The sequence below is a fragment of the Podarcis pityusensis genome (assembly GCF_964106645.2).
Source record: "Podarcis pityusensis genome assembly, chromosome: 13".
NCBI lineage: Eukaryota > Metazoa > Chordata > Lepidosauria > Squamata > Lacertidae > Podarcis > Podarcis pityusensis.
The window spans coordinates 50,856,711-50,883,840 of record NC_138038.1 but is presented as its reverse complement, the minus strand read 5'-3'; the positions used below and the strand labels follow the sequence as shown (position 1 = coordinate 50,883,840).

The 27,130-nt window shown below is 50.1% G+C and overlaps 1 protein-coding gene and 1 long non-coding RNA gene across 3 annotated transcripts in view; one reads left to right on the top strand and one right to left on the bottom strand.

Moving 5' to 3' along the window:
- The window catches only part of LOC308462415, a 43,044-nt gene extending 23,297 nt beyond the window's left edge, over positions 1 to 19,747 (top strand). Inside the window, exons 4-5 of the long non-coding RNA XR_013979131.1 lie at positions 16,977 to 17,178; positions 19,346 to 19,747. This is a non-coding gene — a long non-coding RNA (uncharacterized lncRNA). The remainder of the gene's footprint in view (positions 1 to 16,976; positions 17,179 to 19,345) is intronic.
- KCNAB3 (potassium voltage-gated channel subfamily A regulatory beta subunit 3) overlaps positions 1 to 25,543 on the bottom strand; it is a 33,070-nt gene extending 7,527 nt beyond the window's left edge. The window contains exons 1-12 of one of the 2 annotated variants that reach the window (XM_080979853.1): positions 24,334 to 25,543; positions 13,541 to 13,584; positions 13,209 to 13,246; positions 13,030 to 13,109; positions 10,261 to 10,305; positions 8,312 to 8,356; positions 6,432 to 6,475; positions 5,604 to 5,690; positions 5,086 to 5,121; positions 2,791 to 2,876; positions 1,626 to 1,746; positions 845 to 939 (exon numbers count right to left, since the gene is read on the bottom strand). In XM_080979853.1, coding sequence (XP_080835979.1) covers positions 845 to 939; positions 1,626 to 1,746; positions 2,791 to 2,876; positions 5,086 to 5,121; positions 5,604 to 5,690; positions 6,432 to 6,475; positions 8,312 to 8,356; positions 10,261 to 10,305; positions 13,030 to 13,109; positions 13,209 to 13,246; positions 13,541 to 13,584; positions 24,334 to 24,569 — 957 coding nt within the window. In that variant the 5' untranslated portion in view covers positions 24,570 to 25,543. The remainder of the gene's footprint in view (positions 1 to 844; positions 940 to 1,625; positions 1,747 to 2,790; positions 2,877 to 5,085; positions 5,122 to 5,603; positions 5,691 to 6,431; positions 6,476 to 8,311; positions 8,357 to 10,260; positions 10,306 to 13,029; positions 13,110 to 13,208; positions 13,247 to 13,540; positions 13,585 to 24,333) is intronic. The other variant, XM_080979854.1, reaches the window with a different exon arrangement.
- Positions 25,544 to 27,130: the final 1,587 nt, after the last annotated feature.

Below are 27,130 nucleotides of genomic sequence, written 5' to 3'. Positions count from 1 at the left end.
TTTTTTTGGTGGGGCAGGTAATTTTGCAGCAGGTGTCACTGACACAAGAATAGTGCCTAAGGGGTGGGTTCATAATGGATCATTGAAGCATCATTGCACTTTATTAGTTGTCCTGCAATGTTTTCCCAATGTTGTGCTATGATGCCAAAAAAAGTGGGACAACACCCCCCTACCCCCCGCCCTGAAACATTTGTGGTATAAGAAGCTACAGGATCTCAGCAGGACATGAGTAGTATGCCTGCTATGAAACCTTTGCAGGCATGAACAGTCTTGGAAACAGGAGTTTGTGTAACCCCCCTGATAGCATCATGAACACAAACAATCATGAATGCACAATAAGGAGGATGTCTGGAGGAGGCCCTGGTGTTTTGGTGAGGATAGTTTCAAGTATCTCTGAGACATCAGCAACAAATTGATTTATGTTTGGGATGAAGAAGGAAAGTGTTTGGTTTCTTGGAGCATTGCCAGTGTGCGTAATCTGAGCCCCAGGACTTCTGTATTCCCAGTGTTTGAAAATAACAGTGAACAGGGAGGACCAAGCAGGTCTTGTGGGTCCAGTAAACAACTACAGTTGTAGGGCAGTCAGGATCAAGGCTTGTGAGCTGTGAGTTCCGAACTGGTTGTCATTAGCCTGATGTCCTCCATACGTTGTTGGACTACAACTCCCATCAGAACCGGCAGAATGGTCAGCAGTCAGGGATGATGGGAGTTGTAGTCCAGCAGCATCTGGAGGTCTCCACAGGCCTGTCTCCCCTGATTTAAGGGCTGTGTGTGATGTCGACAGTGCGAGGTTCAGCTGAAGTTGGGAGGCGGAAGGCCTCAGCAAAAGCAAAGGAGATGGTACCTTCATGGCGGCACGGCAGTTTTCAGGCACCCGCTCCTCATATTTCCCTGTGATAAGTCCGCAAGATAGCGGGGACCAGGTGATGGCTCCCACTCCTAGCAAGAAAACCAGTCAGGTCAGGTAAAGAGAAGGGGGAAACAAATAACATTCCCCACCTCTTCCTATCACTGTACACAGATTCACTGAAATAATAGCCACAGGCCATCCTAAATCACAGCACTTCCTGGTTTACTTTTCATTGCAAATGTCTTTTAACGCCACCCCATGCTGAGAAAAGTCAGCAGAGAAGTGCACATATTAATCTTATCTGCTCCAAAGGTCACCCTCCGTAAGCTTCCAATATGCCTCACGCAGAATTGTACCCTGAATCTGGGCTTATACTCCCAAGGGATCATCTTGCTTCTACCTGCTGCTCCTCCAGAAACACATTCCTCAGATTCCATATCCAATCTGCAGATCCCTCTGTATCTTCTGGTTCCTGGTCACCCCAGCAATTTGCTTCCATTGGTCCCTATAATCCCTTCTCCTGTACACAGACCTCAAGGCCTCTCTGCCTAGCCCTCAGAATGCCCCCCAAACTGTGCCGGTTTGTGCCCAAAGTCATTTTATTGGGGAAGATAGGGAGCAACACAAAGGGAAAATTTATATTAGCCACTCAGCTCCATTTTCGACTCTGGCCCTGCCAGGGACACATGGCCCTCGGAAACTTGCCCAGAAGGGAATGTGGCCCCTGAGCTAAAAAGGGCTCCCCGGCCCAGCCCTCTCCCGCCTGCCTCCATACCAATCTTGTGGTAGAGCTCTGGCAGCTGCGTCTCCACCTTTTCCCGCTGGAACATGTGGTACTCTGCCTGTTCACACACAGGTGGGATGAGGTTGAACTGCCGTGCCACGGAATACGCCTCCTGGTTTAGGGGAGGGAGGCAAAAATAATCAGTCTCGCAGGGCGGACTTGCTTCTGGTGGCAGATTGAGAAGTGCAGGGTCCCTGTCGGGAGAGTCACAGCCAGCCCCCCCCCCCCCCGATTATGTAAAGGTAAAGGGATCCCTGACCATTCGGTCCAGTCGTGGCCGACTCTGGGGTTGCGGCGCTCATCTCGAGGGAGCCGGCGTTCAGCTTCCGGGTCATGTGGCCAGCAGGACTAAGCCGCTACTGGCGAACCAGAGCAGGGCACGGAAACGCCGTTTACCTTCCTGCCGGAGCGGTACCTATTTATCTACTTGCACTTTGATGTGCTTTCGAACTGCTAGGTTGGCAGGAGCAGGGACCGAGCAACAGGAGCTCACCCCGTTGCGGGGATTCGAACTGCCGACCTTCTGATCGGCAAGTCCTAGGCTCTGTGGTTTAACCCACAGCGCCACCCGCGTCCCGTCCCCACGATTATACAACCACCTTATACAGTAAGTGATAATTAGGGATGCATTGCAAAGATCATTGCAGATCTTCACATAGATTTTCTGTTTTCTGTGCATGTACACAGGCAAATGTATCGAGCGCTCCAGTATCTTCTGCTGGAGCAACTTAAGTTGTGCCTGCCTTGAAGTCCCGTTGTACGTAACGGAAGTAGCACAGACTCCTCTTGGGACGGAGGCACCTTGTATTTTCAGTGTATTTCTAAAAGCTTAGCTTTGGATCATACAAAACAACTCCTCCTCAGTGATCTTATTGTACACCTTCTCCAGAGTGGCCCCGGGAGCCTGTCCTCAGCGGCTGACCCGCCTCCTTTCACTCTGATTGGCTCCAATCAACACAAAGGGCGAGAAGGCTCCTTCCCTGCGGCTAAAAAGCTCCCCTTTCATGCTGATTGGATGGCTCTCAGATGCTGGAGGCAGGCGACCTAGGAACGGGTCTCCCAAACCCCTCACAACCCTGGACCACAACGCCACTGCTTCTGAGAAAACATGCATCAGTTCGGTTTGCACCCGCCTCTCCGCCACGCCAGAATTTACCATGATTTCCATTGCACTCCAGCGAGAGGTGCCCCAGTACATGGCCATCCCCTGGTTGATCACGTAAGTCATGGCACGAACAATTTCTGAGGGTGAGAGAGGAGACGTGAGAGAAGAAATTGCCCCCCCCCCAGACCTTTTGCCTCTCACCTTTGGAAGGTGAGCCCAATGTAACCAGGCCTCCAGCAGGAACTGAATCCCAACCGGGAGGGAGAGAGAAAGGTGGGGAGCTGGATTTGAGCAGTAACTGCTCCAAAAAGCTGCTCCACACCCGTAAGATCGCTCAATCTTGCGCTCCCCCTGTTAATCACATTTTCACAATGAAATCAGTGAATTACAAGCTGGCTAGAATCCTTTTCTAGGGGGAAAAGATACTTGTGTTATTCATCTCTACTTCATTAAAAGCACAGAAACAAATTGGTTTGATCTACCAGTAAAGTACTTAAAAAAAAATTCTTTCCAAAGTAAGTTCCCAAAATGCTATAGTGAGAATAATTTTGCCTTCCCTCTCCTCTCCCATATTGTAAAGCTTGTTCAATTGTGGGTTCATGTGATATTAGGAAGCACAAAGGCATCTTGAGTTCCTGCATTTATAGTAAACACACACACACACATACATATACACACGGACACAAAACAGGATTGTCAACTTTAATCGCCTTTAATTGTTGCTTGATTTGCAGGTATTAAGCAGGCAAACTATTCATCTCCCCATTCAGAAAAGCTCCGCTTACTGATTTTTGCAGCTATCAAGTAGCTGTTAAAGGCATAAGAACAGGCAGGTTGCTTTGTTCTGATCAGTTGGCAATGCGACACACACAGAATTTTTCTACAGCAGAACACAAAAGCATGCGAGCACACAAGACACACATCTACTTTCAGGGCAGCACCCCCATCCTTGGGTCTACAGTCGGTGAGGTCTCTACAGAATGGAGACTGGGATATTCATGGAAGGTTTCCCCCTCTAACCCCAGGAACAAAAGGGTGCAATCTTATGCCCCCATACCTGAAAGCAAGCCCCAATGATCTCAGCGGGACTTACTTCTGGGTAGGCATATGGGTAAGGATTTACAAGGATCTGGGGCACAGGGCCACTGCAGTGGGGAGGGCATTATGGGGTGCAAAGAGGAGTATTGGGCTTCAGGAAGGAGGCAGGGGCTGGCCATACCTCTCAAGAGCCTGGCTTGGAAATAAATCACTATACAATGAAATATATATGCAATGTCTGCAAGCATTTCAGCTGGCTGGGTGGACCAATCTCCTCTCTTCCTCCTGCACCCTGTTCTGGGGGTGCACCTGATTGCGCCCCTTGAGCCAATTGTGGGGGGCACACGAGGCGAGAGGGGCAAACCCCATTTCACAAGCAGAAGTCCTTGCATGCGTTTCCACTGATGAGACTCAATAGCTCAATCCTGCCCAGTATCCATTAGGTCTTGTGCAAGGCTCTGATTTTCACTATCTCTGAGATTTCTGGTGGCAGCCCCCAAGCTAAAGTCTCACAGTATCTCCGAAACAGACCTCAACGTGTTCCGCACACAGCCTCCTCCATGAGGTGAGGAACATAAGTTCCTCTCTTACATCAGGTATTAAGTCTACCTTAGCCTAGGATTGCGCAGTGTGCTTGAGCTGAAGAATGAGACTGCAAGCTTCCTCCCTCTCGTTGAACCCTGAGCCTGTAACAGCAGGTGAAAATCCTGCAGAAAAAGCTCTTTCATGCTGGGAAAATCTCCTTCCTAAAGCCTCGCACGGAGCAAAGACTCTTTGACGCATACGAGCTTCAAGTTCTTCTAAACCTGGGGTGGGGAACATTCAGATCTGAAGACCAAATGCAGCCTCGCAGGGCTCTCTGTGGCCCCCGGGAGCCTTCCCAGACTATGCCCCTCACTGATCCTTCTTCATATCACCCTCCTTGGATGTTTTTGCTTGCCTGGGGTGTTTAACTCAGAGTTTAACTCTTGTCTGTCTTGATGGCGGACAGACCCTACGGTGCCAAGCTGACCTTTCCATCCAACGCTCCACCCACTTTTGAATCTGTCCCCCTCCCATGTGGCCCTCAGATCACAGTCCAGGCGGGATCGTGGCCCTCAGCGTTCCCTGTTCCAAGGGGAACGCGACGCCTTTTCACAAAACAGCTTCCTTTAGCCAGAACGACTTTTCGAAGCTAGAATAACCCTTCATCCTGTTCCTCGCTTGAGAGAGGTATGGGGCTCACAGGATCTGGGGTGGACAGGGCAGCAAATTGGGGTGGATTTTTTTGGGTGGGGTGAGGTGGGAGATCAGGGCAGTCTGCAGTACCTTCCAGCAAGAGCAATCGGAAGTTCGGGTCGCATTCTGCAGGGGGGGAAGGAGAGAACCAATGAGATGCCGCTGGAATTGGGCACAGGGTGTGTGTGTGTGTGTGTGTGTGTGTGTGTGCCTGGCAGCAAGAGGGTCAGGATTTGGGGGGGGGGGATCTGCTGCGGGCTCTTTGCCTGCCCTTGGGCAAGCCGCCTACTCTTGGCCTCAGTCCCCCCCCCCACCGCGTGAAGAATGGGCTTAATAACGACCTTCCTCAAAAGGTTATCATGCCTGTGGGAGCTAACTGCGAATAACGGGATGGTGATAGCAAGAGAAGACAAGGAGGGGGAGTCCCTCAGCTATTGCAGCGGCGTTGCTGGGTATCTGTCAAGCAGGGCAGGCAGTCGCAGGTAAAGGGATAGCTGCTGAGAAGCCTAGGAGAGAGGGTTGGCCTCCCCTGGATCTGCTAAAGGGAGGTGTCTGGGGAGGCAGCCGTGCCTCATCCTGACCCTTCTGAAGCAGGTTGGGCCACTCACCTTCCATGGGGCTGTTGGCGTCCATCCGGTTAGCAAAGACAATGTCGACGTACTCCAGCTGAAGCCGCTGCAAAGAGCCTTTGAGTCCTGTGAAAGAGCAGCGGGGAGTAAGGACAGGGGTGGCATAGGGAGCCCCAGAACGGCTGGAGCTTAGAGCAGACTTCGCCCACCCGGTACCCTCTGGGGGTTGGGCACTGCAGCGCCCGCCAAGCCCTGCTCCAGCCCCGAAAGGAAAGCTTGCCCCAGAGGCAAGGGCCCCCAGCTGCAGACACACGTCTCCTGATCCCCAGGGGCTCTTCCAAGCCAGCTTCCTATTGCGCATGCATCCTCATAACATTTGCCCAGACATCTTGGACTCCGTCAGCCTCAGAGACACCCTTGGTAATGTCTTCTGTCATTTAATGAGGATCCAGCCCCATTTGTCCGCAGGGAATGTAGGTGAAAGCAAGGGCAGCCCCACACTTTCTGGAGCATTTGCCCCATAGCAAAAGAAAAAAGGTCCAAACTTTGGGGGAGTGGGATTCCTTGCACGAGGCCTCCCAATTGACTTTAACTATGCACCCAGAATCCCACTTCAAAATAGCAGAAATTGAGAAGCACCCCAGATATCTAACTATTGAGAATGGCATCAAGAAAGAACCCTGGATCCCCAACTCCCATTCGCCCCAAATTTCATCTTCTTCAACCCCTCCAAATCCTTGTACCCTTTTGCCACCCCTCTGGTAGTTCCCAGATCCCTCAATCCGCCAAATGCTTTTGCCATCCAGCATATTGTGGTAACTTCCCTCCCCCCAAACCCTGAAATATCAAGCCCAGCTCCCCCCTTACCCTCTATGATGTGTTTCCGCGACAGGCCTCTCTCCGTCTCAGCCCTTGGAAGAAAATAAGGGGAAAAACTTGAACGTTAGGAGGAGCTTTGGGGGTGCTTAGAGCTGTTTGACAGCGAAACGGACTCCCCTGGAAGACAGTGGACTCTCCCTTCCTGGAGTCTTTTAAGCAAAGGTTGGGTGGCCCCCTGTCATGTCCCTTCCAGATCTACGATACTACAAAACTGAGACACTGCAAGCCCTTACCATTTACCCACTGCTGCCCTTTGGTGGGGCAGGAGGCAGAGAGGTCAATGGGGGGAGCAGCCAGAGACGATAACAGGAGGAACGGACTTATTGTAATTTTGCTCCTATCTTCATCCACTGCTGTGTTATACAGGAGGCATCACTGAGACCAAGGAGCAGGAAGCTGGCAGGCGAGGTCGCCCACCCTGGTTGGTTGCAGGTAAGAAGGGCAGGAAAGGGACAGGACAAGGGGAGGGTTGAAGGCAGACTGAGGTTTGCTTCTTTATACTAATTTATTGCATCTATATCCCACGTTTTTGTCCAAGGAGCTGTTATGGAAATGACATGGGGGGTGAGGATGCATTTAATAACAACAACAACAACAACAACAACAACAACAACAACAATAATAATTTGTACCTCGCCCATTTGGCTGGGTTTCTCCAGCCACTCTGGGCGGCTTCCAACAAAGATTAAAAATACATTAAAATGTCACACATTAAAAACTTCCCTGAACAGGGCTGCCTTCAGATGTCTTCTAAATGTCAGGTAGTTGTTTATTTCCTTGACATCTGATGGGAGGGCGTTCCACAGGAAGGCGCCACCACCGAGAAGGCCCTCTGCCTGGTTCCCTGTAGCTTTGCTTCTCACAATGAGGGAACTGCCAGAAGGCTGTTTTATTGTTCTTTGGATGATGGGTACTTAAGAGGTGTTGGGAAAGGTGTCTGATAAAGTGACCTAATGTTGAACTCCTTTAACCCTTGTACACCCCTCCCCATTTGTGACATTTGAATTATGGTGCTGGAGGAGACTCTGGAGAGTCCCATGGACTGCAAGAAGATCAAACCTCTCCATTCTGAAGGAAATCAGCCCTGAGTGCTCACTGGAAGGACAGATCCTGAAGCTGAGGCTCCAAGACTTTGGCCACCTCATGAGAAGAGAAGACTCCCTGGAAAAGACCCTGATGTTGGGAAAGATGGAGGGCACAAGGAGAAGGGGACAACGGAGGACGAGATGGTGGGGCAGTGTTCTCGAAGCTACCAGCATGAGTTTGACCAAACTGCGGGAGGCAGTGGAAGACAGGAGTGCCTGGCATGCTCTGGTCCAGGGGTCACGAAGAGTCAGACACGACTAAACAACAACAACAAAAGCGATGTAGTGATGATGTATCAATGATGCCTCTCGAGGTGTATTCTGGGGGAAAGAGGGAAGTTTTAAAAGAGGATGTCACCCCCTGCTCGGGGTTCTTACTCCTGTGGGGACCTGTTGTGCAACAAGAAAGATCATGGTCTACTGATGGCTTGCTTTGCTCCAAATTACTTGGCTGGAACTTCCTTCTTTTACTGACCACATGGACCCGCGTGGGACTTGCACCCTGACGAGCTGGGCTCTGGAGTCTCTCACCCTGGGATTTTTTTCCTTAACAGAGCTCTGGGTGGGCATATGTGGTTCTCCCCACAACAACCTCCCAGCTCCACCAACTGGGGTTATAGGAAGGCTTAGGATTCTGCCAGCTTCCTTTTCACCTGCAACCAGACCCCATAACTGGACAGGGCCACTGCTCTCCACACACGGCAAATTCAACTCACACACACAGATTCCTTCCCTACAACCCCTTCCCTCCCCATTGATTCATTAGGTCCCTTGAGTACTTACTGGCCTCCCCAGTAAATCTTGGTGGTGACAACATAGCTCGAACGCCTGTGGAGCAGAGAGAGGAGAAATTAGTGAGGAAATGATCCATAATGAATTGAAAAAAATGTTTAAAAGTACTGTACTTCCCCTCCCCCAAACCAGAGTCCTTTCTGTTGGGGATAATTCAGACTGAAATTCCCAGGTGTCAAAAAAGATTATTTATGTATGCCACTATTGCGGCCCGTGTTTCGTTAGCCCAAAATTGGAAAACGAGCGAGGTCCCAACTAAAGAAGAGTGGCAGCTTAAGTTGACAGAATATGCACAACTCACAGACTTAACATATTGAATGTGAGAACAAGAAGAACATACGTTTAAAGAAAGAAAAGCTTTTATTAAACATATGGGAAATAACTGTGTACAGCTGAAAATGCTGGCAGCATTAAGATAAATTCAACAGTAGAAACAAGTTTTGATGGATGCAATAATGAAATACTGAATAGTGTAGTTTTTGTAAAATATGCAGAGATTTATGATATGTAAAATGAACCACGGAAAGAGAAGAAGGGAACTCATTGATATCTTAAGGGTGTAAAATGAGTATTTTAAATTGTAAAACAGAAAACTTAATAATAATTATAAACAAAAGAAGAAGAAAGAAATTAGTGAGGATGCAGCGGTTGGTAACCCAAAGCACTGCTTGCCAAATCCGGAAGAAGGCGGAAGATATTGACGGACAGGTGGGCAGCTGTGAAACTGCTACAGAAGTTATGACCATTCCTGGACCAGGAAAGCTCGGCCATCATAGTTCCTGCACTGGCTACTTCAAGACCAGATTGTTGTGATGCTCTCTATGCAGGGCTTCCCTCGCGCTTGATCCGGAAGCTGCAGTTAGTGCCGGATGCTGCAGGACGATTGCCGGCAGGGGTGAGACCCTGTCAGCGTGCAGCACCTCTGCTCAGAGATTTGCCCTGGCTGCCAATTTGCTACTGGGCCAAGTTCAAGGTGTTACTATTAGCATAAGGTAAAGGTAAAGGGACCCCTAACCATTAAGTCCAGTCGCGGACAACTCTGGGGTTGCGGCGCTCATCTCGCTTTATTGGCCGAGGGAGACGGTGTACAGCTTCCGGGTCATGTGGCCAGCATGACCTAAGCCGCTTCTGGCGAACCAGAGCAGCGCACGGAAACGCCCTTTACCTTCCCGCTGGAGCGGTACCAATTTATCTACTTGCACTTTGACATGCTTTCAAACTGCTAGGTTGGCAGGAGCAGGGACTGAGCAACGGGAGCTCACCCCGTCGTGGGGATTCGAACCACTGACCTTCTGATCGGCAAGTCCTAGGCTCTGTGGTTTAACCCACAGTGCCACCCGCGTCCCTACTATATTAGCATATAAAGCCCCAAACAATGAGGGACCAGTTTACCTACGAGGTCGCCATACCAAATGTGCCCACTTTAATCCTTGGAACTGGCACTGTTCCAAGCGCCATGTGAAACATGTTTTGCATTTGTAAGAAATTCATCTTTTAGTACAGCAACACCCACCCTTCGGAACTCCCTGCCTCTTGATATTGGGCAGGAACATTCACTGCACTCTTTTTGGCACCTGCTGAAACAAACCTACTGAGATATCTCAAATGCTGGTGTGTTTTTAGTGTACTGCTGTTTTAAATTTTTTGAATGATTTATTACATAATTGCTTATACCAGTAATTTGGTCAATTCTCTCTCATTAGCATATCTTATTGATTCTTAGATATACACAGTTACAACTTTTGTATATCATCAACCGAAGACAAGCCACCTGGCTCTCCAAAGAGTGTAAATCCTGTTATATAGATAACAGAATGTTCATTATGTTTCCCTTTCAACTGGTGAACTCTTTTCATTAATTGCTTTGAATTTTTGTTTACAATCAAATGGTATATACATTTTAGGAAATCAATAAGTTGTAAACGTATGTGTGTGTTTACCTCCATCCTTTGCTCTTCAAGATATTCCCCAATGTTTTTTCTGCTCTGAATAAGAAAAGAAGACAGAATTTTATGTATATATGTGTATATACAGTACACACACACACACACACACACATCTGGTTGACTCCTCAGAAATTCCTCACATAAATGACTTTTAATATCTACTTCCAATCATCTGGTGGGACTCAGAACAAGAAACCCCTCCCCCCCCAAAAAAAAACAGTCAAAAGGACTGAAAAAAGCAACTGACAAAATGGCCTTCAGCATGGACACAAAGCCAGCAGATGGTTTCTGCCTTGCAGGGTGAATTAATTTTGTTTTTTCCTCCTTCCAGCAATAAGTATCACAAGCAAACTGCAAAGGAACAGCTTCAGATGCAATCAGTGTCAAGCACAGGGGGGTTTTTTTGTTTGTTTTTTTTGGCTTGGTGCTCTGTACTGATGGGTCTTGAAGTTGTTTACTCTCACTGCCATATTTTATTGGGAAAATATTTCAGTTTCTCAAGGGCAATTTTGCTGCTGAGCTGAAAGTCGGTTTCCCATCAAAACTGGCACTGTTATCGGTTAACACAGGGGCACTGTTACCCCGTCCACATTTATAAGAAACCAATCTTTTAGGATGGCAACACCTAACTCTGGAACTCCCTGCCTATTGGAATCAGGCAGATGCCTTCACTGTACTCTTTTCAGCACCTGCTAAAAGTATTTTTTGTTTCGACAAGCCTACCCAGACATGTGGAATGCTGATGTACGTTTTAATTTGTTTTTAGTTTATTGCTAATTATATTATTTGAATGCTTTAAATGGTTGTTTTGACTGATTAATTTTATTGTTTTATACTATTTGTAAAGCACTTTGAGGTTTTTTTTTTAAACAACAACAATCAACTGGTGTATAGATTTTATTTAAAAAGCTTTCAAGGAAAATGTCAGTGCAGGATTCATGAACTAGAAGGTACCGGTATATCTACAAATTTGATTTTATTTGTTTGGGGCTCGACTGAGACTATAGTCCTCTTTCCCATGACTATAGTTCTCTTTCTCTTTCCCAGCAAAGTTAGAGAGACGAGACATTTTCCATGCTGGGCTTGAACGCAGCTGAGCCAATCCTACTCGGCCCCCACTGCTAGCATCCCATCCATCATATAAATATGGCAGATGAATTTAACACGCCATGCTAGCTGCATCTGACAATGTCCTCTGCTAGTTCACGAAAGCTGATGCTGCAATAAATCTGTTCATCTTTAAGGTAGCCACAATACTTTTTGTCGTCATAACTGCAGCCAACTAAGATAGTGACAGCTGCTGAACTGAGATATGGAATATACTACATTTCAAAATTTGATGAAATGTCATAGATTTCTCTCCCCACTCCCCAATATTTTGCATTGTTTGCTCTGGCCATCTCTGGGGATTGCTGTTGTTGAATTGTCTACATTCCTGATCTATGGAAGCCCCTGCTATTGCTGGCACAAGGAGACGCTACCTGCGTCCTCCATTCAAATGATCTCACTCTCCCAATCACTTTACATCACCCTGTGGCAGGTTGCATCCCCGTCCCAACTTGCCTTCCTTCAGAGCCAGCTAGCCCCCAAATTCAGCCTGACAGAATCATGTCACGGGGCTTTAATTACCGCATTCTGAAAAGCCTTGAGACAGCTCTTTACTTTGGACATGTCTGGCGGGCAGAAGTCTCACAGGACAGCAAGGGCTGAGTTTACTGTAATCCGTAGGGAAGGGGAAGATTTCACACCCGGGGTATTTCCTTATCCCCAGCCATCAAGCCAGGTCTCAAACTTAGAACAGGCCACACAGAGAAGAGTAAAGGTGAGAGGGCTTCTGAGCATGGGAAGAGTACCACTCTTCTACCGCTGCCTAGGAAGGCTGGGCCGATAAATCAGATGGCTTGGCTCCCAGATTTGGGGTTTCAGGGCCGCCTTCTAGAGAAATCACCGTATTTTTCGCTCTATAGGACGCACCTGACCATAGGACGCACCTTGTTTTAGAGGGGGAGAACAAGAAAAAAATAATTCTCCCCCTCTCTGCTCAGCGCCCCTTCAGCGAAGTGGCAGGAGAAACGGAGCCCCTTCCATTTCTCCTCCCGCTTGGCTGAAGGGACGCTGCGCAGCTCTCCCTCTCTGCTGAAGCCAGGAGAGTCTTGCTTTCCCAGCTTCAGCAAAAGGAACCCGAAGCCTGCGGAGCGCAGTGGGAACTCGTGCTGCGCTCTGAAGGCTTCAGGTGGCTATCCCTGAAGCCTGGAGAGCGAGAGGGGTCGGTGCGCACCGACGCCTCTCACTCTCCAGGCTTCAGCGAAAGCAACGTGAAGCCTCCGGAGCACAGAGGGAGCACTCCCTCTGCGCTTCGGAGGCTTCGCGTTGCTATCGCTGAAGCCAAGGAGCCTGCATTCGCTCCATAGAATGCACACACATTTCCCCTTTTTTGGAGGGGAAAAGTGCGTCCTATAGAGCGAAGAATACGGTAGTTACTGAGAGTGACTTGGCAGGGGGAATGCAAGTGCCAAGACCCCTATGATTCCCCTTCCAACCCCAGAGAGACTCGTTCATGTCATGCAGCTCAGAATAAAGATGGCCACAGCCTAGGGTTGCCAGCTGCGGGGCAGGCAGAAATTCAGAAGGCGTTGCTTCCTCCGGTGTGGGAATGTAGCTTCCCCTGTTGAATTTCTCCCTGTCACACAAGGCTATTTGAGGCGCAGGCAGAAAGGTGGCAGCAATCCTGCAAAGAGCCGAGGGCGGAACAGCCAGACATACTTGCCAGAAGCATAGACCTCGGCCGTGTCAAAGAGGTTGACCCCGTTCTCGTAAGCGATGGTGAGCACATTTTCCGCCATCTCAAAAAAAACGAGAGAGGGAGATAAGTGTCAAATAATGGCTGGCAGGAAAATCTCCAGAAGGGAGGAGGGTAGATGGGGCATGGGGCTTGGACTTACCTCATCTGAGATCTGCGACCCAAATGTTACCCAAGTACCTGCAAGGGGAGAAATCAAGATCTTGAGATGGATATGCGCAGCCAGGCCACACTCCTAGCTCTACCCAAGAGCCACAGTGAAAAGCCCCATCCCAGCAAATGAGCCCACTGGACACAGCGTAATCTGAAGGGGGCCTTGCTGATGTCACGGAATGCTCTGGCAGATTATGGCCTTGGGGCTTGTGAAGAGTGCCTCTGAGCACGTACAAACTGCCCTCTCCGCATTACTGCCCCAAAGCAGTCATATTGCAACCCCCTGCCATTCCTAGTGTCCCCCTTCTCCCATGAACTCACCCAGGCCGAGACAGGAAACGCGAAGCCCCGATTTGCCAAGGTTCCTGCAAAAAAGGAAAAAAGGAGGAACTTCAATCCAGGCTAAACCAAAGTTAAGATAAATGTTTTGCTGTGTGGGAGCCCCTTGGAATCCTGCAAGTGAAGTGCTCTTACAGCAACGCTTTACCACTGAAGATTTCATATAACTGCATGCTGGGTCCTGTAAACGTATATCCATCTCCCTATACAAACCTGCCCAGGTGACAAAATCCTTGAGTGAGCACCTTCTCTCAGTCCCAGGCTTGGCTGGTGATGACACAGGAGAGAGCCTTTTCGGTGGTGGCTCCCATATTGTGAAATTCCCTCCCAAGAGAGGTTAGACTGCTTCCTCTTTGCTTTTTTTCTGCCAGCAAGCTAAGACCTCCCTGTTCAGAAAACCAAGCTGCAGACGATGCTGCCAGGGCAAACTATATTTTATTTGCTGGTTCTAAATGAGTTCTGATGTATTTTAACTATGGCTTTTATGCCTTCGTGTTGTTACGCACCACCGCAATCTCCCAGCAGCGTGAGATTCCAGGAATTCCAGCACCTGCCCAGAGTTCAGTTTTCTTGGAACGAAGGTCAGCAGAGCCTTAGGATATATGGTTTTGTTCACACCTGTTTACAATCTGAGCACAAGATGAACGACTCGCAGCATTAATGCCCCCGAAGATATTCCTTCTCTTTAAGTCGCAGCCTTGCATCCAGCACAAAGCAAGCAGGTCTCTGTGCCTCCAGCTCCCAGCCTTTTTCCTGCTCTCTCATACACAACTCTGGCTAATAGCAGCTAGGGGAGGCAGGTGGAGGAAAAACCCACCCATTTGACTGGAGGGGGGGCCATCACTTAGTTGGGGCTCTTGCAACCGATTCCATTCTTTTGGGATGTTGATGAGGACAAGTGGCCAGTTAAGGTCACTGCCTTACAAACTTGTCTGACCAGTTCAGCAACCTCCTCTGATAGTCTTCTTCTTCTTCTATCCCTCATAGCTGAGTAAGATTGTCTTCCATAAACACGGTCTTAACAGTGAGTCCGTATGTGACCGCGGAGGCCAATTCTGGATCCACACGTCCTTCCGCAGTGGGGACATTGGTTTCTGGGCAGGAGTTGATCACGATGTGGATTTGCCAAGCGTGCCTTCCTCTTAGCACGTTTCTCCCTTGTGTCCTGAGTTCGAGTGTCTTCAAAGCCCACAACATATTTGGTAAAGGCTGTTCTCCAGTTGGAGTGCTCGCAGGCCAGTGTTTCCCAATTGTTGGTGTTTATACTACAGTGGTACCTCGGGTTAAGTACTTAAATCGTTCCGGAGGTCTGTACTTAACTTGAAACTGTTCTTAATCTGAAGCACCACTTTAGCTAATGGGGCCTCCTGCTGCGCCTCTGGAGCACAATTTCTGTTCTCATCCTGAAACAAAGTTCTTAACCTGAAGCAATATTTCTGGGTTAGCAGAGTCTGTAACCTGAAGCGTATGTAACCCGAGGTACCACTGTACTGTACACTTTTTTTAGATTTGCCTTGAGACAGTCTTTAAACCTCTTTTGTTGACCACCAGCATTACGCTTTCCATTTTTAAGTTTGGGATAGAGTAGTTGCTCTGATAGAGTATAACCCTCACAGAGTACATGACCCCCAGAATTGGAAGGGACTCAGGCCAAAATCTAAACTTCCCCTCCCAAACCCACAACAGTATTTTATGAAGTTATATATATATATATATATATATATATATATATATATATATATACCGTATTTTTCGCTCTGTAAGACGCACCAGACCACAAGACGCACCAAGTTTTTGGAGGAAGAAAACAAGAAGAAAAATATTCTAAATCTCAGAAGCCAGAACAGCAAGAGGGATCGCTGCACAGTGAAAGCAGCAATCCCTCTCGCTGTTCTGGCTTCTGGGATAGCTGCGCAGCCTGCATTCGCTCCATAAGACGCCCACACATTTCCCCTTACTTTTTAGGAGGGAAAAAGGGATTCTTATAGAGCAAAAAATACGGTATATATGTCACAAGCCACCTTGATTCCCAACTTCAGAGAAAGGTGAGATAAAAATGCATTAAGTAATAATAATAAGCATCATCATTATTATTTTTATTATCCCCACATGAGCCCACTTTTACAGGTCCCACATAACACACTTTCTGTATTTGCAAGACCTGCTCCTTGGAACTCCCTGCTGGGAAAAAAATATTGTTTAGACAAGCCTACCCAGGTGCTTAGAAAGCCGAGGTGAGTTTCAACTTGTTTAGTGTTTCAACTTTCTGTAAGTTACAGCTTTCTAGTGTTGTAAATAATTCTTAGTGGTCATTTTATTCCTTTATCTCCCCCCCCCCCCAACTGCTTTGAGGTTCTTCCTGCAATCAAGGAGTGTAGAACGTTCATGAAATACTAATAGCAGCACGGAGCGACACAGTATCTCCCCCAAGGACATTTCCATCAAATCCAACAGACAACACAGCAAGGGGGGGGGGGGCTTCCAAGAGAAGGCCTGCCGATGAGGGGAAAACTGGGTTCATTTTATTTTACGTTAAGTGTAAAGCTAAGCAAACTGGGACAAGGGAGAGATTCCTTGAGGTCTAGGCCAGGTGGTTCCCAATTAGCTAATTACTGAGGACCCCCGATTTCTCAAAAGCCAAACCACGGGCCCCCTACTTTTGAAAATTTTGATAACTCTATATGGTCTGTGCAAAGCAATTTTTTGAAGAAAATGTGGGGTGGCCCCTAATAAGCAAAGGATATTAGGTATAGTAAAAACAAACAAACCAAAAAAACACACCAACAGACCATAAAATTTGTGATATTTCCACAAATTGCCTACCCCCAGACAGTAGGAAAAACTTGTTTCCATTGCTCCACTACAACTGACTAAAAACGGCAATTGAGTCGCTAACTTGCAAGGGTTCTACAGTGGAACCTCGGGTTGTGAACGTGATCCGTGCGGGAGGCACGTTCGCAACCTGCAGCGCTTGCAACCGGCAGTTCAACCCTTAGATTTTTTAAAGAACTGGTAAGCATGTGAACCCATCCCATGGAGCTCTCTCTCTCTCTCTCTCTCTCTCTCTCTCTCTCTCTCTCTCTCTGCAAGAGCCCAAAGAAACTGTATCAGATGTTTGTGCCCAATCCCAGCTCACTTGCCACCCAGAAACTCACAGGTTTCCCCCCTGCCAGCGAGAAGGCCCTGGTCATGAGCAGAGGCTAAGTGATCCTTGGATCATTATTGTGGCTTTCACTGTTCAACTAACAAGATAAGTGAGTCCCTGGCAGGGGATGGTGCCGCGGACCTCCTGCCTGTGTTCTGTAGACCCCCGGACCCCCAGTTGGGAACCACTGGTCTAGCCTGTAGTGGCATGCCTTGCTAGAGCACATCTGAAACTCTGCTTCCTCAAACATATCATTTTCCTTCCAACCTACAGAGCAACATATCGATCCAAGCCGGCTCGTGCCACCTCTTAGCTTGCGCCAAGCAGAGTGCATGCACCGGGATGCCCATCAACACTCCAACTGCTGCTGCGTCCGAGAGGGCACCGAAAAAGAGGCAGCATATGCAGAAGACCATTTATATGAGAGACCATTCAAACATGCTATTCCTCACTTCTAATGTGAGATGGTAAAAAGGTAAAGTTAAAGGGACCCCTGACCATTAGGTCCAGTCGTGACCGACTCTGGGGTTGCGGCGCTCATCTTGCTTTACTGGCCGAGGGAGCCGGCAAACAGCTTCCGGGTCATGTGGCCAGCATGACTAAGCCGCTTCTGGCGAACCAGAGCAGCGCACGGAAACGCCGTTTACCTTCCTGCCGGAGTGGTACCTATTTATCTACTTGCACTTTGACGTGCTTTCGAACTGCTAGGTTGGCAGGAGCAGGGACCGAGCAATGGGAGCTCACCCCGTCGTGGGGATTCGAACCTCTGACCTTCTGATCGGCAAGTCCTAGGCTCTGTGGTTTAACCCACAGCGCCACCCACGTCCCAATGTGAGATGGTACATCTTAGCAAAACTTTGCAGCATATGATTCTACTAACTGGGGGAACTTGCACCTTTCAAGACATAGGTGAAGGCTTGGTCAGGGCTTGATAAAGTATTGGTGAAGACTGAGTAGAAAACAGCTGGAATTTTGTAATGCTGGTATGATGATGATGATGATGTCCTCCTGTGCCCAAGTCTCAGCTCCTGAATTACATTTTGGCATTAGTTGCCTGCATCACAAAAATGCAATCCCAGGGTGGACTTAATCTCTCTTAACTGGTTCATTGTGCAAATCGGCTGAGTGACGGATCTGGAAGCGAGCACAGCCAGGACTCATGGGTTCCTCTCGCGGGCACTTTCCCCCGAGTGACTGCACCAAGCGCCCTGGGAGGTGTCCGGCTCCCTCTCGGAGCCTCGCTTTCCCCCTCCGCTTCGTGTTCATTAGCGCTGCCGTCTGCCCAGCATGCCTCTCGCAGCTTCGTTAACCAGCGGAGCCACCGCTGTGAGCGGTTAACGGAGGATAAAAATAGATGGGAGCCTGATCTCGGGGCTTGGAAATGGGGTCACTGCAGCCGATGGCTGGGAGCTTCTGCTATTGAGATAATGGGGTGGGGGTGGGGGTGGGGCATTGCAGGACTTTAGAGGAAATGGCGGTGGGGCGAAGGGCAGGGGTGGGTTCAGCTGCTGCCGCTGCCGCTACTTCTGGGGTGGAGCAGAGATAAGAACACAAGAAAATTCCTGCATTGCAGGGGGTTGGACTGGATAACCCTTGGAGGTCCCTTCCAATTCTATGATTCAGGCCAGTGGCCCATCTAGTCCAGAATTCTGTTCTCACAGTGGTCAGCCAGAGCCCCTCTCCCTTCCTGTGGTTTCCAGTGCCATTCAAGAGCACTCTCCTCCACGATTTTGTCTAATCCTCTTTTAAAGCCATTTAAGTTTGCCAACAAAGGTCCGTATAGTTAAAGCTATGGTTTTCCCAGTAGTGATGTATGGAAGTGAGAGCAGGACCATAAAGAAGGCTGATTGCCGAAGAATGGATGCTTTTGAATTCTGGTGCTGGAGGAGACTCTTGAGAGTCCCATGGACTGCAAGAAGACCAAACCTCTCCATTCTGAAGGAAATCAGCCCTGAGTGCTCACTGGAAGGATAGATCCTGAAGCTGAGGCTCCAATACTTTGGCCACCTCCTGAGAAGAGAAGACTCCCTGGAAAAGACCCTGATGTTGGGAAAGATGGAGGGCGCAAGGAGAAGGGGACAATGGAGGACGAGATGGTGGGACAGTGTTCTCGAAGTGACTAGCATGAGTTTGACCAAACTGCGGGAGGCAGTGGAAGACAGGAGTGCCTGGCGTGCTCTGGTCCAGGGGGTCACGAAGAGTCGGACATGACTAAACGACTAAACAACAACAACAGTTGCCAACTTCTTTCAGTGCCCTTGCTCCTGTGCCGGAACAGGACACACAGACATTAAGCAGGTGGAGATTTCATCCCTCTTCAAATAACTCCTGCGGTTCCCAAACTCTGTATCAGCGCCTCTGCTGCAGACCACTTGGAAATTTCCGAGGGTCTTAGAGTTGTAGATTTGTATGTAGAGCTGGAAGGAGACCAGAGGGTCGTTTAGTCCAACCCTTTGCAATGCAGGAATCTCAACCTATGGTTCCCCATCCAGTTGAAAACCAGACCACACCCTGCTTAGCTCTGCAAAAGTACTAGCAGTTTTCTTGCTCCATGGCAGACCACTTATTACTTTTCCTGCCTTCTGTGGCAGTTGTAATGCACTGTACCAGGTGCTCCACGATTCTTAATTGCATTTTTACAGACATACCACCCAAGACCACCTGAATGAAGTGTGACGACCACAGCTGCCCCACGGACCACAGACAGGAAACCCCTGCTCAGCTACGTAGAAAAATCTACGTCTGTCGCATTGAAGATGGAGCAAGTTTGTTTTTTCCGCTGCCCCAGAGGGTAAGACCCGAACCAAAGGTTATTCAATATTTATTTCATTTTACACTCCCCTTCATCCATAGATCTCAGGGTAGTTGACAGCATAAAAATACAATGTGAAAGCACAAAATACATAATAAAATCAGGAACAAAAAGGAAACAGACCAATAACCCCACTCCCAGCCATCCAAATGACAATAACGGAGATTCCGACTGAACGTCAGGAAGAACTTTTTCAAAAATAATTTTTATTAAAGATTTTCTTAGTTTACAAAAGTACGAGCATTGTCTCTTTTTTCAGGTTGTGTTTTCTGCAGATCAATCGCATTTGTTGTGAGACGTTAGTGTTATATGCAGTATGGGGGTCCCTCTTCCAACTCTACAATGCTATGATTCTACAAAAACCTGCACAGACTGGCAGCAACCCTCTGGGATTTCACATGGCAGTGTGTGTGTGTGTGTGTGTGTGTGTGTGTGTGTGTGTGTCTGTGTGTGTCTCCCAGCCTGGAATTGAACCCGCCACCCGATGCTCTGCTACTGAGCCAGAGGTCTCCCTTGGAGGGGCAGGGGGAGGTGAGAGAGAGAGGTGGTTATGGCAACCCCATTCTCTCCCCCCTTCCCCACATCGGGAGCAAGTATGAAAGTACCCTACTCACCAGCTGCCGCGCGGATACGGATCGTGACTTGGCCTCATAATTAAACCATAAGGGAGCTGTGGAAAACAGATGGTGGAGGGGAGACAGGCCAGAAACTCAATCGCGGGGCCCCCCACAACTCTCCAGTGGACCAGAACAACCTCAATCGCTCAGAAGGAACCATAGAATTTTAAAGTTGGGATGAGGGACCCAAAGCGTCCTCTAGCTCAACTTCCTAAAGGTGGGTTTTATGGAACAATATACCCAGCCCTAAAGCAATGACAAACCTAGACAGCATCTAAAAAGGCAGAGACATCACCTTGCCAACAAAGGTCCGTATAGTTAAAGCTCTGGTTTTCCCAGTAGTGATGTATGGAAGTGAGAGCTGGACCATAAAGAAGGCTGATTGCCGAAGAATGGATGCTTTTGAACGATGCTGCTGGAGGAGACTTTTGAGAGTCCCATGGACTGCAAGAAGATCAAACCTCTCCATTCTGAAGGAAATCAGCCCTGAGTGCTCCCTGGAAGGACAGATCGTGAAGCTGAGGCTCCAAGACTTTGGCCACCTCATGAGAAGATGTTGGGAAAGATGGAGGCACAAGGAGAAGGGGACGACGGAGGACGAGATGGTGGGACAGTGTTCTCGAAGCTACGAACATGAGTTTGACCAAACTGCGGGAGGCAGTGGAAGACAGGAGTGCCTGGCGTGCTCTGGTCCAGGGGGTCACGAAGAGTCGGACACGACTAGACGACTAAACAACAACAACAACAACATACCCAGCCCTGAGCCCGTGCCAGATCATAAGGCCATATTAAAGGACAGGGGAGCCCCCGTCCACTTCCTAAATTCTTTAAGACAAGGCGCTTGCCTACAACGCAGGGACCACACACCCCATGCTGACTGGGACTGCTGGGAGTTGTAGCTCAAATCAGCTAGCTGGGGGGCGGCGGCATCAGGTTGGCGAAGGGTGAGCTACCTGGTCAGAGTAGAGAACAGGGTGCAGATGGTAGGAGGGGTAGGTTACTGGGGTCCTATAGATCTGTCTAACCCCAGGGCACAATCCTACAGGGAATATCTCCTGTGCAAGCCATATTGAGCATCTCTAAAGGCTTGTGTGCCAAGGGGCAAGACTGGGTTTTCTGCCACAGGTATCCAGAGCGCTTGGCCCTTTGGAAGTGATAGCCCCAGGTGACTCAAGCCAGCTGGTCAACCTGCAGGAAAATCCTCAGTCACCTGGCCAGGGGGGACATTACTCCACACACCCACCCCAAATCCTGGAGGCCCAGTAAAGTGACTAATAATCCATCAATCTCCCTGAGTGTAATCAAAACCTATTCCAGGGGGTGACACTCCCAAGTCCAGATACTGTTGGTGGTTACTGGGTGCTGAAAATGGCATGTGCGATGGCTGCTTGTGCCGGTTCAGTGGTATGCAAAAAAGCACTCTCTACATGCTCAGGGGTCACTAGCTGAAAAAGACTTTCACTCAGCCTCCAGCACAAATTTTGCTCTCTTCTGATTTTAGTGATCGCCCCTCCCCATGCACTTAAACCTCAGTTTGGGGTTTCCTCTGCACAATGCACTTATCCTCCCTCCCCCCAAAAAAGTTAATATGCCATAAACTTCCTTAGGCGCCTTCTGTACACAGCAATGGTTGGATATAAACACTGAACATAAATAATAAATATTCAGCAATGTTTTCATCTACATCTTCAAGAGGAATGAGATCAGAAGCGGGAATACAATTTGCGGCCCAAAATAGAACACTATACCTGTATTTTTACATAAATGCATCAACCTCCTCTGCGCGAACGCATACACACACAAACACATATACATATTAATTTATTTCTTTCTTGCAGAACTGAGGTCCTTGACCTTCACCTCTAGCTAGGACCGCCCCCCCCCGCCATGCAAGTCCCCCCGGCTCCTCACCCCTGCTGCTCCCTTGCCCCCTCCCCACTTTCCCACAGCCCCCAAGGAACAGACATGACTCCTGTTGAAAGTTCAGCATCTCCTGCTTTTAATCTGGCTTTCCAACCTCGGAACTGGGCTGGCTCCGGCCCAGGGCAACCTGAGCAGAGGCGCAGAGCGGCAATTATGGGCTCTGCGAGGCGGTTTGGAAGCCGGCCAGCCCCAGCAACAACCCTACTCTGTGGTGCACCAGGGGAATTGGACCCAGGAGTCCTGGCCGCCTGCCAGGCCCATCCCAACCTCGCTCGGAAACCCACTCCACTCGGCTCCACGCCTGTGCCAGAAAACTCAGGAGTCCTGGCTCCCTTCCCCTCTTCCCCCACAACCTATTTCTAGGCAGGCAAAACACACACAAAACACACACAGCACATAAAAGGAAACCCCAGAGTCCTCCTGCCTTCACGTTTTCATATATCCCTCCCCCCAAAAAACACTCAGCAGAAATAACAGCCTCTTCATGAAACACCACCACTAGGCCTCACTGCCCTTCCTGGGTCTGAGGACTTGTGCCAGAGGGGTGTTTATACATAGCACAGGCCTAAATTGGGCTGGGATGAGAATGAGGGAAGATTCGAGGAGTGATTGGGGGGGGCGGGTTCCAGTTCCTTTCTCTTTCACGGCCCACCCCTGCATTACTGCAACATTCAGACATTACGCCAAAACAAATGCAGAGAGATTTTGGGTGCCCTATAATTTTTTTTTAGCATCCAAACTTGACCTTCTTCCCTCGCCACAATCCCTCTCTGGGGAAACCTGCAGATTGTGGGTTTCTCCAGATTGTGTTAAGCTACCACTACCCCCCCACGCCCCTCCCTGACCTCCCAGAGGTGATGGGCTCCCATGATTCCACCCCACACTCCCAATTTTCCTTTTTTTAAAAAACCCTCCATTCAGAGTTTTTTCACAAGTTCATGGGGGGGGGGGGTTTCTCCCTCCCCCGCCTTTATGCACCCCTCCTTGCTCCAACCCTCTAGATCCTATGTCCCTCCCCCTGTTTCAGAGAACCCAGGCGTCCTGGCTCACAGGCACAGCACCCCCCCCCCGCCCTACAAGTCTCTCTCCTCCCCACCCACCCTTTCTTGTGAGCAAATGGATTAACCTTGGGGTTAGCAGAGATCTGTCCCAACTTTGATTAAAATGCCAAATATGAAGAGAGAGATTGGAAGTGTGGCGTCTGTGCAGTTCTGAGTCTGTGCTTGGGGGGGGCGGGGCGAAAGCAGTAACTACTGGGGGGGGCCCCTGCTTTGGCCTCTTTGTGCCTCCCCACCCCCCATTCCAAAACAGCTCCTCTAAGAGGAACCGAACTCGCTGCGTAATCCAGAGTTAGATGAAACCCCCCCTTCCCCTTCAGCCTTTTGAGGTTCAGGGAGAGCTTTTCTACCCAGGACCCCCCCAATCTTTCCTCCTTCACCCCACTTGTTCTCTTACCTCCCCCCCACAACATTTAGGGTAGGATCCTGCCCTGACACAACCTCTGTTTGTAGGTCAGAATTTCTTCTCAAAGAACCCAAGAGTCCTGGGACCCGTTATCTCGAAGTATCCACAAGGGACAAGTTCACACTCCCCCCCTTTCCCCACCCCCCAATAGCTGCCCCTGGGATTTGGCTCCCCTCCAACGTGCCTTTCCTGCTTCTCCTTGCCCTCTGGACCACATCCCCCGCAAGCTGCACCCCAACAAAGGCGCGCCCCCCCCCCCGCCGCAGAGGATGAGCTGCCAGCCTCAGAAAAAAGCCAAAATCCCACCTCTTCATCCCCCCCACTCAAGAATTTTGCAAAGAAGCATCTCAAAAAATATTGCTTCCACATGTGGTGTGAGACTCTCCCCCCCCCCCCATCGCGTCTTCCCTGCAAGGTCCTTCTTCATCTGCAGAATCCGCCTTCTCCCTTTCCAAGGGACTGAACCCCCCCCCCCCAAATCCTCTATCCTCTCTCTCCACCCCATCCCCATTGGCAGCAGACACCACAGACGCCTCCCGTGGGGTGTCCTGCAAACGATTGGGACTCTGCCCCCCTCCTCATAATCTCGGGCAGAGGGTTCTCCTTGGTAACCCCACAACCCCCCCCCCCAGCAGTTTAAACTCCTTTAACCTTCCTCTGGGACAGGGGTGAGGTCCCGTGCCAGAGCACCAGCTCCCTTCATCCTGCCCCCCCAAGCCCTCTCCATGGATCCCCCCAGCCTAAACCCCCCTCCCCCCGCTCCAGCCCCCCCCCCTCTCGATATCCCATCCCCCATCAGAAAAAAAGCCCCTACCTGTAGTTCATGCCCGTGGCCCGGCCGGTGGACTCCCTCAGGAGGAAGGCGATGTGGGGCAGGTTCTGTCCGGGCGCCCGCGGCCCCATGGCTAGCCGGGGTCCCTTGCCGGGGGGTTGGTACCCCCCATTGCCTTGCCCCCCGCTGCCCTGGCCGCGCGTCCCCCCGCCGCACAGCCGGTCATCGCTGCTCCGGCTCCGCAGGTTCTGCTCCGTGCAGGCGATGGAAACTTGCATGGCTCAGCCGGGGACCCCCCAACACCCAAAGGTGTGTCCCCCCCACAATGCACCCAGGGGCTTATGGGCTGTGGGCGCCTGGCAGCCTCCTTCCCTGTGGGGGGAGCTGCATGCAAAAAGGGGGGGGGGCAGGGACGTCTTTGACGGGAGGGGTGCTGAGATGGGGGGGGCGGGACTGGCCAGGCTGCAGTGGGGGGCGAGGAAGAGGAGAGGGAGGGCACCCTCAGTACAGCTGCTGTCCGGGATGCCGCTCCTCGCCCCGGTTTAGCTGGGCCTCATTTGCATGCCAGGCTCCTCCCCCGCCGGCCTTTTTTGTGGGGGGGGAGGCGAGGGGACCCGCTGCGTTGGAGGAGGAAGGATGCTCGGGGATGCAGGCGAAGATGCAGGCAGAGGCGGAGATGGGGAAAGCATCCTCTGGACCGCCGCCTCCACTTCCTCCTCCTAAAGCTCTTAGGGAGAGGGAGGGGGGCAGCAGGACTTCTGGGCTCGCGGGGATTGGCGTATGTGACTGGGGGGCGGGGGGCGGAAAAACGAAAGACCACGACAGCTGCGGAAAGCTTTTAACGGGGACACGTGTTGCCCCCGCTGCTCTTAACCCCCCTATCTCTCTCTTGGCTCGGATAATCCACCCAAAGAGGAATGATGGATAAAGTTAAGAGCATCCATTTAAAAAAAAAAAAGGTGCGGGAGAGAAAGGATTTGGGGTAATAGCAGTTTAGGACTTTAAGCGCGGAGAGATGGGGGGGGTTGAGGGGAGCACTTAACGGGGGAGGGAGAAACAGCCACGCGGGTGGTCTGTATCAGTGGGGAGGGAGTGCAGTGGGGAACATGGAATAGGGGTGAGATGGGAGTAGAGGAATTGGGGGGCAAGGAAGAAGCCCCTCTCCCCAGGGGAATGGGGGAAACTGGTGGTTCTGCAAGGCTCCCTTCTGGAGGCAAGTTGGAAGGGCAGCTGATCGCCCCCCCCCCACATTTGGACAATATTCTGGACTAGTAGCCACAGAGAGTCTCATCCCCCATGAGTTTGCCTAAGTCTCTTTTAAAGCCATCCAACTTGGCAACCATCACCGAGTCCTGTGGGAGAGTATTCCAAAGTTTAACTATGTGCTGTGTGAAGCACTTTTTTCTGACCTGAATATTCAAGTGTTCAGTGGACGCCCCTGAGTTCCAAGGGAGAAAAGCTCTCTTTCTCTTCACTCCCTTCACAATGCATAATGCTATGAATTTCCATCATGTTGCTTCTGGGGGCTCATGCAGACTTCCACAGACACAGATCCACACTTTAAAGTTGTGTCCAAAACCTCTTTATTTGCCCCAGCTTTTTTTTCTGGAGAAACCCCCGCTATTCACCCATGAATCAGAGCAAAGGGCAATCCGCAGAAGAAAACCCGAACTGTCGTTTGTTCCGATTCAGCGTAAAAGAGCGGGGCTTCCTGGGGAAAGCAGTGATGTGTGCTCAGACATGGAGCTTTAAAGTGCAGACCTTTACTGAGAAAGTGTGGGGCACAAAAGAAGTGTGGATGAGCCCTTACTCAACGTTTCTCTAAACAGTCCCGAATGTCACCACCTTTCCTCATAGGTGAGTTGCTCCATCCCCTTGCCCTTTTCTGAACCTTTTCCAGCTCTACAACATCCACTTTGAGGCAAGGCGACCAGAATGGTATGCGGTATTCTGAGTGTGGTCGCACCGTAAATTTGAAGAACCACATTATGATTGTGGCAGCTTTATTTTCAAATTCCCATAGCCTGGAATTTTGATTTCCCCCACAGCTGCCACACACTGCGTCAACACCTCCATCGAGCTGCCCGCTGTGGGCTCAAATTCTCATTCTGGACCCGGGTTGCTGGCCCAGCTGTCAGGCAAAGTACGGGAGCTGCCTCAGGTGGCAGATGTGAGACCCGGGTGAGCAGCATGCGCTGCCCTGCTTCGTCCTCTCAGGTGAGGCTACCCCATCACTAGTGTCGGAAGAAAGGTTCGACAGTCGGTGCTTCTCTATGTGGAAGGGGATTCGGGCGAATTATTCTCTGCCTCGGGCAACAAAATGGACATTTGACACAGCTGAATGTTGGAAGATTCAGGTTGGATAAAATAAGGTACTTCTTCGCAGCAAACTGTGGGAACTCCCCGCCACAGGAGGGAGTGATGGCTGTTACCTTGGATGGATTTAAAAGAGGAGCAGACCAATTATTGGAGGCTAAGGCTATCAATAAGGGACATGGGTGGCACTGTGGGTTAAACCACAGAGCCTAGGACTTGCCGATCAGAAGGTCGGCGGTTCAAATCCCTGCGACGGGGTGAGCTCCCGTTGCTCGGTCCCTGCTCCTGCCCACCTAGCAGTTCGAAAGCATGTCAAAGTGCAAGTAGATAAATAGGTACTGCTCCGGTGGGAAGGTAAACGGCGTTTCCGTGTGCTGCTCTGGTTCGCCAGAAGCGGCTTAGTCCTGCTGGCCACATGACCCGGAAGCTGTACGCCGGCTCCCTTGGCCAATAAAGCGAGATGAGCGCCACAACCCCAGAGTCAGTCACGACTGGATCTAATGGTCAGGTGTCCCTTTACCTT